The 12,179-nt window shown below is 49.5% G+C and overlaps 1 protein-coding gene across 5 annotated transcripts in view; it reads right to left on the reverse strand.

Annotated features, from left to right (window-relative positions):
• Positions 1-12,179, reverse strand: part of Xylb (xylulokinase) — a 37,096-nt gene that overhangs the window by 3,300 nt on the left and 21,617 nt on the right. For 4 of the 5 annotated variants that reach the window (XM_041677483.1, XM_041677481.1, XM_041677485.1 and 1 more), the window contains 8 exons: positions 12,083-12,123; positions 11,431-11,546; positions 10,667-10,782; positions 10,019-10,092; positions 7,624-7,720; positions 3,982-4,040; positions 1,815-1,902; positions 161-255 (listed from right to left, as the gene is read on the reverse strand). In XM_041677483.1, coding sequence (XP_041533417.1) covers positions 161-255; positions 1,815-1,902; positions 3,982-4,040; positions 7,624-7,720; positions 10,019-10,092; positions 10,667-10,782; positions 11,431-11,546; positions 12,083-12,123 — 686 coding nt within the window. The remainder of the gene's footprint in view (positions 1-160; positions 256-1,814; positions 1,903-3,981; positions 4,041-7,623; positions 7,721-10,018; positions 10,093-10,666; positions 10,783-11,430; positions 11,547-12,082; positions 12,124-12,179) is intronic. The other variant, XM_041677484.1, reaches the window with a different exon arrangement.

The raw sequence follows: 12,179 nt of genomic DNA on the forward strand, positions 1-12,179 counted from the left end.
GTTCTAGGGAGTGGGGGAGGGGCGAGGTAAGATTTCCCTCTAGTTAGGCACAGCAGGTTTAATGTAGATGAGAAAGAAAACCTTGCCTTTCAAGAGAAGAAAAAAGACCTGAGCCAGACCGAGAAGGCAAACAACAAGAGAAAATCCGATGGCTTCTCACCTGGGAAGCTCCGGGGCTGGGGGTGGCAGCCAGGCTGGGATGAGGTGCTGACTTCACAACCTCTGAAAAGGCCACACCTGTCCCTCCTGCAAGGCCTAGAGGGGAAAGGTCATCTCACATTCATGCCCCTCACCAATGAGGCTGACCAGCTTGTGTGACAGCCACAGCTACTGTGACAAACACTGACAGGAGGACAGGGGAGTGCAGCTCAGCAGCAGGTGCCACCTCAACACGCGAAGACCATGACTTCAACCCAGCACCAGAACAGGAAAACCCACAAAGCGTTTAAGCCGGATTAGCACAGTTCAGACGAGTTGGTAAAAGTCATTGGCAGCAAAACAGCTAAATACTTAAAATGCGTGTTTGGGTTTTTTTTAATTTTGCATATTGGAGAATGGCAAGTTCAAAGCCCACTTGTGTGAGACCTCACCTCAAAACAAAAAAGTATATATAATAGAGAGAAAGAGAGAGAGGCTTGTGCTATATAGCTTACCAAGCACAGACTAGCACCAGGCCCTGGGTTCAATCACCAGTACGGGGTAAGAAGTTAACATTCAGGCGTAAATTCCCCAGTGTTCTAGCTCCATGAAGTTGCATGAGGTGATGGAAAAAGGGGGAGGAGGATAAAAGGGTTCACTCCTAAGCAAGTCACCCATTTGCAGTGTTGAGAGAAGCATCAAGTTTAAGGAGATGTGTTGAGAAGCGGGGGGAAAGGGTGGAGCCCCAGATGAATCTGACAGGCGTTCCCTAGCAGGCAGATGACAGGGAAAAGCAACCTAGCTGAGGGGGCTAACCTTAACCCCGAACTCAGTCTTCAAGCAGTCTGAAGTTTCAGGCAGACAGCATTCAGAGCCGGGCCTCGAGGGAGCTGTCCACGGTTCTGGACTCCCTGGCTCTGAGCCTTCACCATTGTCCTGGTTTCTTGCTGTTCTGGACTTCATCCCTAGCACTACCTTCCTCTCTGCTAGCTGCTGAGACCCAGACCCACGTCTTGTGATGCCCTGTGGCCTTTTTGGTCCTTCTCTGATGGGCTTGACTCTGATCAGGCCTCATCCAGTTTGAATCTACCTCCCTTTCTCCACTCTCACTAGACAACACAGGACAAAGGGCATGGGTTCATTTTTGCCTGCTGGGAGGGACAGAAATGAGGCTAACACTCCCGAGACCCCAGGTCCCTCACCCTGGGAATGCCATCTGTGGTGGTTTGAAAGAAAATAGCCCCCAAAGGGAGTGGAACTATTGGGAGGTGTGGCTTTGTTGGAGTAGGTGTGGTCTTGTTGGGGGAAGTATCCCTGTAGAGGAGGGCTTTGAGGACTCTTACTGCTCAAGATCATTATCTCAGTGTCAGACAGTGCCCAGCTTCTTGGATCACTTCCTGTTACCTGCAAGATGTAGGACTCTCAGCTACTTCTCCAGCACCATATCTGCCAGCATGCCACCATGCTCCCAGCCATGATAATGGACTAAACCTTTGCAACTGGAAGCCACCACCTCAATTAAATGTTTTCCTTTATAAGAGTTGCCGTGGTCATGGTGTTTCTTCACAGAAATAGAAACCCTAACTAGAACAACATCCTCTCCCCTGTCCCCTCTTCTCATGCCCAGTGGTGCCTAAACACTTCCAGAGACAGCCACGCCCCATCCATTGACCTACCATGAAAAGCTCGGTATGCAGAGCCCACACAGGCTGAACTGGTGGTGTCTATGACATACACAGGGGCTCCAAAAACATCTGCGAGCACCTGGGAGAGACAGAGGGTACAGTGGGTGAGTGGTCACTCAGAGAGACCATTGAGAACCTTCCAGGCTCTGCTCTCTTTCCCATAGCTTCCATTCGACCACAGCTATCTTTGGAATGCTTAGCAAGTGGAGCCGGTGACGAGACAAGATGACCCAGAGGAAGGCCCTAGGAAGGGCCAGTCTCCAGTCTGTCCCTGTACCTTTTAAAGGACAAGACCCTACCATATAGCTCCAGCCAGCCTGGAATTTACTATGTAACCAAGCTAACCTCAAACTCACCATCTTCCTGCTGAGTAAGTGTATCACAAGTATGAGCTACCATGCCCTGTATTGTTTTGTTTTGTTTTTTCAAGACAGGGTTTCTCTGTAGCTTTGGAGCCTGTCCTGGAACTAGCTCTTGTAGACCAGGCTGGTCTCGAACTCACAGAGATCCGCCTGCCTCTGCCTCCCGAGTGCTGGAATTAAAGGCGTGCGCCACCACCGCCTGGCATCCTGTTCATTTTTTAAAGACACCATCTTACTATGTAATACTGGCTGGTGTAGAAATCATTATTTAGCTGGATGGATGGTGGTTCATGCCTTTAATCCCAGCACTCAGGAGGCAGAGGGAAGGGAATCTCTGTGAGTTCGAGGCCATTCTGGTCTACAGAGCAAGTCCCAGGATAGTCAAGGCTACACTGAGAAACCTTGTCATGCAAAACAAAAACAAAAACTAACAAACAGGGGTTGGAGAGATGGCTCAGAGGTTAAGAGCATTGCCTGCTCTTCCAAAGGTCCTGAGTTCAATTCCCAGCAACCACATGGTGGCTCACAACCATCTGTAATGGGGTTTGGTGCCCTCTTCTGGCCTGCAGGCATACACACAGACAGAATATTGTATACATAATAAATAAATAAATAAATATTTTTTTTTAAAAGTAAAAAAACTAACAAACAAAAAAGAAATCACTATTTCGATCAGGTTGCCCTAGAACTCACAGATCCACCTGAGCACTGGGATTAAAAGTGTGCACCACCATGTCTAACCCCTGTGTGTGTGTGGGGGTGGGGGGCGGTTTCTCATGTGTGCAGGTACAACAGGAGGCCAGAGGTTAACGTCAGGTGTCTTCTTCAATCACTTCACCTCGCTGTTTGAGAGCCACCAGCTCACAACCGGCTAGAGTGGTAGCCAGCACTCCCTCTTGTCTCCACTACCCCGGTGCTGGGATTGCAGGGACACAGGACCAAGACTGACTGGGGGGGGGGGGTAGGAATCTGAACTCAGTTCCTCATGTCTGCACAGCAAGCACTTTGCCAGCTGAGTCACCCCCAACCCTGTCCTAAACTTTTAGACTATTTATATAACTATTTTGTTTTGCTTTTTGTTAATTTGACCCAAGCTAGAGTTATCTGAAAAGAGGGAAACAGGGTTGAGAAAATATCTCCAGGAGATTAGCCTGCAGACAAGACAGTGGGGCATTTGAATTTTCTTAATTAATGATTAATGTGGGAAGGGAGGGCCCATTCCATGGTGGGTGGGGCCACCCCTGGGCAGGTGGTCTTAGGTGCTATAAGAAAGCAGGCTGAGCAAGCCATACGGAGCAAGCCAGTCAGCAGCACCTGTCCATTCCTGCATTAGCTCCTGCCCTGACCTCCCTCAGCAATGGACTTATAAGCTCTAAGGTGAAATCAACCCTTTTCTCCCCAAGTTGCTTTTGCTCATGGTGTTTTATCACAGCAATGTAAACACCCTCACCAAGTTTATTTATTTATTTTCAGTGCTGGAAATCACACCCAGAACCTCAAGCGGCACAAGACGAATGGATGGGAGAAGACGGCTCATTCAGTGAAGAGCTTGCTAAATATGCACAAGGACCAGGTTTTAAACCCTAGAAACCCACGTAAAAACCGCTGACTGTGCAGCACGTGACTATAATCCCAGCCCCGAGGAAACAAATCCCTCAGGCTGGTTAGGCAGCCATTCTGGTCAAATCTGTGAGCACCAGGGTCGGTGAGAGACTTTGTTCTCCCAAATAAGACATCTAGTACCTAGACGCAGTGACACAGAAGACGTTGTGGTACAGGGCCACCACCACACGTACCTGTAAGATGTCTTTATTGTGAGATGCTCCCCCTGTGGCCAGAATCTTTGTTTTGGGCACTGTAAAACAAAAGATGAAACAGAACTGACGTGGTGGTAGCAATTCTCCCAGCGCAGAGAGGCCTGCCCTTCAGTCGTGGACGGCTTGTGGTGGATCTACGGCCCCTGCTGATCTCCCAGGGCTGTGCAGAGACACAAAGCTTGGCTTGTGGTGGATCTACGGCCCCTGCTGATCTCCTGGGCTGTGCAGAGACACAAAGCTTGGCTTGTCCGAGTTAGACCCCTCATATGTGATCTGCAGTCCGTCTGCCCTGATTGTCTTTATCAACTAAAAAAAAAAATAAAGTCAGAATTTGGGGTTGGGAATGTGGTTCAGTTGGCAGAGTGCTTGCCTAGCAAACACAAGGCCCTGAGTTCAACCACGAGCACCCCACTCTGCCCCACCCCCCAAAAAATAGAAAAAGGGGGAAAAAATCTCCCATCATGTCAATAACAGAACAGAATTTTCTTCATTTGATAGGGGCCTTCGTGTCCAAACCGTACATTTCATTTTGTATGTATGTATCTGTGTATGTGGTTGTATGTATGTATCTGTGTATGTGGTTGTATATATGTATCTGTGTATGTGGTTGTATGTATGTATCTGTGTATGTGGTTGTATGTATGTATCTGTGTATGTGGTTGAATATGTGGGAACGTGGAGGCCAGAAGAGGGCACCGGGTCCCCTGGATCTTGAGTTACACTTGGCAAGAGTGGCAGGGACTGAACTCCAGTCTTCTATAAATGCAGCAGGAACTCTTAACCACTGAGCCATCTCTCCTCCACCACCCCTTGGAAGGGATTGAAGTAGGATTTATTTTCTTGTTTGTTTAGGTTTTTTGTTTGCTAATACAGGGTTTCTTTGTAGCTTTGGAGCCTGTCCTGAAACTCGCTTTGTAGACCAGGTTGGTCTCAAACTCACAGAGATCCTCCTGCCTCTGCCTCCCGAGTGCTGGAATTAAAGGCATGCGCTACCACTGCCCGGCTTGAAGTAGGATTTCATGTAGTCCAGGCTGGCCCCAAACTCTCCATGTAGTAGAGGATGACCCAGAACTCCTGATCTACCTGAGTTCACCTCCTCCCCAAGACTAGGATGACAACTATTGCCACCATTCACCCCAGCCCGACAAACAGCATTTTTTTATACTTATTTGTTTAAGCGTGTGTGCCTATTGTTGAAATGCACTTTTTATTTTTAGACACTATTAAAACTAAGCATGATGACCGGCCAAGAACAAAACCTGATCTGGCCAATACACCCAACAAGTACACCTCCATGGATGGATCTTTTTGTTTGCAAGCAGAGCTTGTCTGGGAGCTGGAGCTATGGCTCAGCGCTAGAGGACCTGCCTAGCAGGACCCAAGTTCAATTTCCAGCACCCACACGGCAGCTCACAACTGTCTGTAGCTCCAGTTCCAGGGGCTTTGATGCCCTTTTCTGGCTTCTGCAGGTATCAGCCACACAAGTGGCACACAAACATCTATGCAGCCAAAAACATTCATATACATAAAATTTCATTTTTGAAATGAAAAATAAAAATAATAAATAAAAAAGGAACCTGCTGAGAGATGGCTCAGCAGATGATGGCGCTTGGTGACAAGCCTGACATCCTGAGTTCAATCCCCAGGGCTCATGTTGTAGAAAGAGTGATCTGACTCCCAGAGTTGACCTCTGACCTCCACCTTCATGCTGAGTCGTACATGCCTGCCCCGTACATAAATAATAAATGTATTTTACAAATAAAAGGAATGCCCCCATCCTCACCCCCTCACCCCCCAAAAAAACCCAGGATGTCTTGTTTAAGAGGAACCCAGAAGAGCTTGCAAGGCAGGCTTGATTCTACTTTTCAGCTTGCTAAGAAAGTAAATGTCTTCATGTCCTACAGGAATTGCTTTGACCACACACCCCTCCCAGCCTCTCTGCCCTGCCTCCCCCTGCACCCTGGGCTGCTGGGATGGCCTTCCAAGCCTAGATGTTCCCTACTTATGATCCAAAGACCCCTGCTGGGCAATTAGAGCCAGCTTCTGTGCCCTGATCACACAGCCTCATTTCTCAAAGACTACGTTCCCAGGATGGTTAGATGAGGGAGTACATAGAAATTATTTTACTTATTTTAATATTTGTATAAAAACTCAGGTATTGGCACACACTTCTAACCCCAGTACTTGGGGAAGTAAGAAGGGTCAGGAGTTCAAGGTCACCCTCAGCTACAGAGCAAGCTCAAGAAATCCCTAGTGGTGGGATTGCACGTATGAGCTGGCATGTTCATTTCATATGGTGCTGGGGATGGAACCGAGGCCTTGGGTTAGGCAGGCATCTACCACCCGAGCCACACCCACCTCCAACTATCCTGGTTTAGCAGCAGTGGGTAGTGTCTGCACTGGGTCTGAACACCATCTTCCTTTGCTCAGTGCCAGTCTGTGCCACCAACAAGAGTGTAATTAAGGGGGGTCCACTCCATTTCTGTGTGGTAACCTATCCTATGAATACACAAAAGGTCTACATTTTTTTTTTGTTTTCTTTTGATTTCTGTTTTGTTTTGCTGAGACAGTGTCTCTGTGTCGCCTGGCTGGTCTAGAACTCGGAGATCTGCCTGTCTCCACCTCTCAAGTGCTGGGATGAATGACAGACGCCCCCACACCCCGTCATTCTGTCTATTCTCAATAGATACTAGATTGTTTTCATTTCGGGGCCTAGTAAGAGAAGGGCCACACTGAATGTTCTCACAGATACTTTCTTTTCATAATGAACATACATGTATGTTGCTGTGCGTGTTTACATAAGAATAAAATTGTTGGCATGGAGTATATTCAGTTTAAGTAGATGCTGTCTTTCAGGTTTCCCGAGGCTCCTTTTACTTGGTCGGTTCAAAGACAATAAAACATTCTACACAGAACCTGAACTGGTCACGAAACCCTCCTACGGGCACTCCTAAACAGAGAGGCTTCATGGGAATTTTGTTATTGCTATTGTTTATTTGTTGAGACAGGATCCGGCTATGTAGCCCTGCCTGACCTCGAACTCACAGATCCACCTGCCTCTGCCTCCCTAATGCTGGGTTTCACCTGGACACTAGTGGGCTCGTACAGTTTTGTAAAACCCTTATAATAGCCCAACTCCATCAGCAGTGGGGAATCACTGAGCCCTGGGACCCGCTTGCTCTGCAGCTAAGTTCTTAGGAATCCCTTCCCCAAGCCGTGGCTCTGCCCTCTCCAACCAGCCCTGTGAGTGTTGGCAGTGGTACTACATGACCATTTTTCCTGGTCCAAGCTGTCACAGCCCCAGAACACAGCCCTTCTACCTGTACTGTCTTAATCCCCAAGTTCAGAGCTCAGGATGTGTATCTGCTGGTAGGACCTGGGGGGCCCCGGAGGACCTCTCCTAATGCCTACAGCGTATGACCAAGAGATCAGGTAAGCAGTGACAGAGCAGAGAAGCAGGTCACGTGACCTGCTACTGCACACCTGCTCACGCATGGCTGGATCACTCCCTCACCCTACCTTCTCCTGACCGCATTCGGTGATGACTTGATCTCTTGGCCTCAGCTCTTGACCTCAGCCCCTCCCCAGCCCCAGAATGTACCCAGCTGGCCGCTCACTTACTGACTCGGTAGCCTAGCCCTTCTGCGTGGATTCTTTTGGCCATGAACTGTCCTTCGATCAGTGCCCGAATCTCCACATCCCCAGGGAATGCTGAGACCTGTTTACAGAGAGTAGGCACAGTGTGAGGGACTGTGAGCGTTCTTGTGTATGTACAAGTGTGCTCGTGTGTGTGTGAACGCACGTGCATGAGTGTGCATCATGCACAAGCGAACATTCACACATGTGTAAGTGATCTTACTTTAACCACCAATTTCATCTGTCACATCTTCACACGGGCACAGCCCTCACATGCACGCCTCACCTGTGTGCCACTCTGAGGTGTCCGTGACATCACGGTGCTTGATTTCAGGCAGCCAAGGGCACAGCTTCTGACTTAAACATTTCCCCTAGACCTCGACGAGCATGTGGATCTTCTTGTTTCGTCCTCTTTCCTAACCTAGGGCTACAATGGTGGAACCTAGTTTTCAGGTCACATGAGCAGATTAGGTTGTCGGGGCCAAGGATTTGGAGTTAATGGCTGATGAGTGACAGCCGTAAACTTATCCTGAGTATCCACAATGACAACTGTGAAGCATCAAGACAGCTCTGATGGGAGTCACCCCAGGCTGAGGCCTGACCTCCAGCCCCTCGGATCAAGAAGTAAATCTGCGGGGCTGGAGAGATGGCTCAGCGGTTAAGAGCATTGCCTGCTCTTCCAAAGGTCCTGAGTTCAATTCCCAGCAACCACATGGTGGCTCACAACCATCTGAAATGAGGAGGTCTGGTGCCCTCTTCTGGCCTTCAGGCATACACGCAGAAAGAATATTGTATACATAATAAATAAATAAATAAATATTTAAAAAAAAAAGAAGTAAATCTGCCATTCTCTCTCACTGCTCTTGCAGAGGACTCAGGTTCAGTTCCCAGTACCCACAAGGCAGCTCACAAACATCTGTAATTCCAGTTCCAGGGGATCTAGTGTCCTTTTTTGATCTCTGAAGTCACCAGGCACACATGATGTGCATACATCCACGCAGGCAAACAGAAAATAAGCAAATATAGAAAAAAAACACTAATAACCGACCAAGTGAATGAATGAATGAAGAACCCAAGTTTTTCCTTGAGCCTCCAACCTGATGACCAGGATGAACTTCCTCTGCTTTTTGTCTGTTTGGTTTCTTTTTTTTGAGACTGGGTCACTCTACACAGTCCTGGCTGTCTGGGAACTCGCTCTACAGGCTGGCCTTGAACTCACAGAGATCCGCCTGCCTCTGCCTCCCAAGTGCTGGGATTAAAGGGGTGCACCACCGCCCTGAAAACTTTCTACATCCTACCCAAAGCATTCTATGGAATGTGTAAGACTTAGTCTGCAACACCGAAGCCGTGTCCCCTGACTAGTACAGCATTAGAACATCTCACACCAAGGTTCCCCGACAGCCACTGGGTTCACAAGCATCCTTCAGCTCCTACCTCCAAAACATGGTGTCAACTCACGGTAACAACCAGAAAAATCCATCCCAAACAGGGACTCTCCCAGGAGGGGCCCCATGAAAATGAAAGAAAAGTGGCTTTTGTGACAAGAAGGGCCTTGGTTTGAGCTTCCTCCACCACCCGTGACCTTGTGACTTTGGGAGGGCACTGAGGCCTCAGCTTCCCCTTCTGTAAAAAGGATTCATCATCCCTTCATTACAGAGTTGCTTAGAGAAAGAGGATGATGCTGGGAAGCCAATGGTGCTCAGCGAATGTTCCCGTTTGCCCCTCAGGCTCTTCCCACCAGGAAGAAACTCCTGCCTTCAAGACCCAAGGGCTACTGGGAGGCAGAGGGTAAGGCCACCAAGGAGATACCCAGTGACACCAGTCTGGGAGCAGACAGTAGATCACAGCGTACTCTGGTCCCCTGCATTCCTCCTTGGAGGAGGGACAGGGTCTGTCAACCCCTGCTGAGCCCGCAGCCTCAAGAATGGACCTGAGCACACATGTACGCAAGCAGATGAGTAAGCCCTACAAACAGGATGCTCTGAGGCCAGCTTTTAAACAGAGCACTGACACCGGAGTCGATGGAAACCCACAGCGTATAGGGCTGGGGTGTTAGCTGAGCACTTAGAGGACCTGCGGTGTGAGCAAGAGGGCCTAAGTTTGGAACCATAGAGCCCTCAGATACGCGAGGTGGGCAGGGTGGCTTGCCTGTAGCTCCAGCCTCAGAAGGTGGAGACAGAGAATCCCCTGAACGGTCTCTGGGGGATCGTGGATTGAGAGAACCTGTCTCAATGAATCAGGTGGAAGAGCAACTCAGGGAGATTCCCAGTGTCAACCTCGGGCTGCCTGCCACATGCATGCACACCCAGCAACACACATGCAAACATGCATGCACACCACACATATATACACATGAAAAGAAAACCAAAAACATAAGTACCTCAATGTTTTCTGCGTTAAACCTATGACGTCCCATAATTCCAGGGGTGATCTCCATTACATCGAAATAGAAACCTGACATGGAACCAAGAAGGGATTAGCTGTCAGCGACCCAGAACAAAGAACAACTTCTCACAAGACTTCACAAAGGACGAGGCAAAGTTACCTCAGGCCTCTCTGTCCCCTCAAGGAGCCCTGCGGTATCCTCAATCCTTTCTCTCCAGTAGAACAGAGGGGACTGGGAAGGCTTAGCTGTCCTGAGGTAACTCTTCCCCCTTTCCCTTGGCAGCTCACTAACCCCAGCCCCAACCGAGGTGTGCTCAGGAGACGTGGCCCTTCCTTCCTCAGGAGGTAGCCTGGGTGTTGCATCCTATCTCACACAGCCTTGTATCTGGAGCAGGAAGCTGCACACTGAGAAGCAGCAGGGCACAGAAGACCCTGGGGCGGCCAACTCATTCCCTAGGGGCTTTGATGGGGTGGTGGATACAGCTAGAGACTAACCTTTCACAGCCAAGAGCAGCCTCATGACCCCACCCTCAGAACCTGGGGCCCACAGTAGTATAGGCAGAAAGGACCCCCCCAAACCTCTCCAGGCCCCCAACTCATGGCACTCTAAGTCTTCCATTCCCTGTACACAGGCACAGCCTACCCAAGTTGCCCTTGTTCCCCATCTCCGTGGACTGCAGGGCTTTAGAGAACTTGTTCCAGGAACCGGAAGCGGACTCATCTCTGATCTTCTCTCTCATAAGGGAGCCATTCTTAAAGCTGCAGAAACACACACAGGATGAGTCCTGGGCTCTTGTGGTGGTGCTTGGACCCAAGTTCTCCATGTGCTAGGCAAGCGTTCTACCGCTGGACTTTATGTGCAGACTGGATCCAGGGATTTGGAAGAGTCCCGGGCAGTGGGTCTTCAGGTCAGGCTAGACCACAACCTCTGGGTTTGGTTGTGCCTGTCTGCACCTCCCTCCCCTGATGGAGGAAGGTCATTGGTTAATTAAATAAAGAAACTGCTTGCCCTGATAGGTTAGAACATAGGTGGGTGGAGTAAACAGAACAGAATGCTGGGAGGAAGAGGAAGTGAGCTCAGAGACGCCATGCTCCCCTCTCCCGGGCAGATGCGATAGCTCTGCTCTCTGAAGCAGATGCGATGGAGCAAGCCGCCAGGTCAGACAGCTGAATCTTTCGGGGTAAGAGCACCTAGTGGTGCTATGCAGATTATTAGAAACGCGTTAGGCAAAATATGAGAATTAGCCCGTAAGAGGCTAGAGCTAGTGGGCCAAGCAGTGTTTAAAAGAATACAGTTTCCGTATAATTATTTCAGGTAAAGCTAGCCATGAGGGCAGCCGGGTGCCGGGAAAGTAGCCCCACCGCTCCTACTACTACACTCCCCCGACCCAGAGAGTCCAGGATTACCACAGAAGTGCCATGTAGTGTTGTACATCGACGGGATTGCAGAAGATGTGGCCTTCCAGGGCAGGCGTGGGCTCTTGGAGCCAGAGAAATAGGGTGTCGCTGGTGCCCAGGCTGACCTGAGGAGAGCAGAGCAGAGGGTGAGGTGCCTACGGTGGCTACCAATGCTCCCTTTCTGCCAGGGATGCATGCCACATCCTGCCACCCCTTCACCCAATCACTCCATTCCTCACACTGCAGGTGACAACTGCCACTTCCTCAGAGACACTTCTTCTTGACTCTCCCTATACCAGATGAGGTAAAGTTACAACCCAGATCCAGGTTCTCATGAGCACCATGACTACCTTTCTAGAACTTAATACAAAATTATCAAAATAATGGTTCCCCAAATGGCTTCCCTGCTAGGTGTAGAAAGCCATAGAATAAACCTTCCCATGTACTTGGGAGTCCACAGCCAGGCCCACGTCCAACACTTTCACACCATGCCCAGCAGGCAAGGGCCATCTTGACATCAGAGAAGGGCAATGACTAGCTAAGGTTAGACTGTGGGACACCATGCTCTTTAGAGGGAGCAGCCCCTTTGATGTGTAGCAAACATGTAGCTGAGCACCTTGGCCCCCAGGACAGAAAGTCTAGGAGTGAGGAGCTGCCTTACCGCAATGTCACCTTCCTCTAGCCTCATGCCCGCCAGCGACGCTGAGGGTGGGAGGGAAATTCCAGGTTAGCAGGAGTCACGTGATCCACAGAGCAAA

The sequence above is a fragment of the Microtus oregoni genome, unplaced genomic scaffold, assembly GCF_018167655.1.
Source record: "Microtus oregoni isolate MIOR12 unplaced genomic scaffold, Mior012 000028F_ref0000031, whole genome shotgun sequence".
NCBI classification, from domain to species: domain Eukaryota; kingdom Metazoa; phylum Chordata; class Mammalia; order Rodentia; family Cricetidae; genus Microtus; species Microtus oregoni.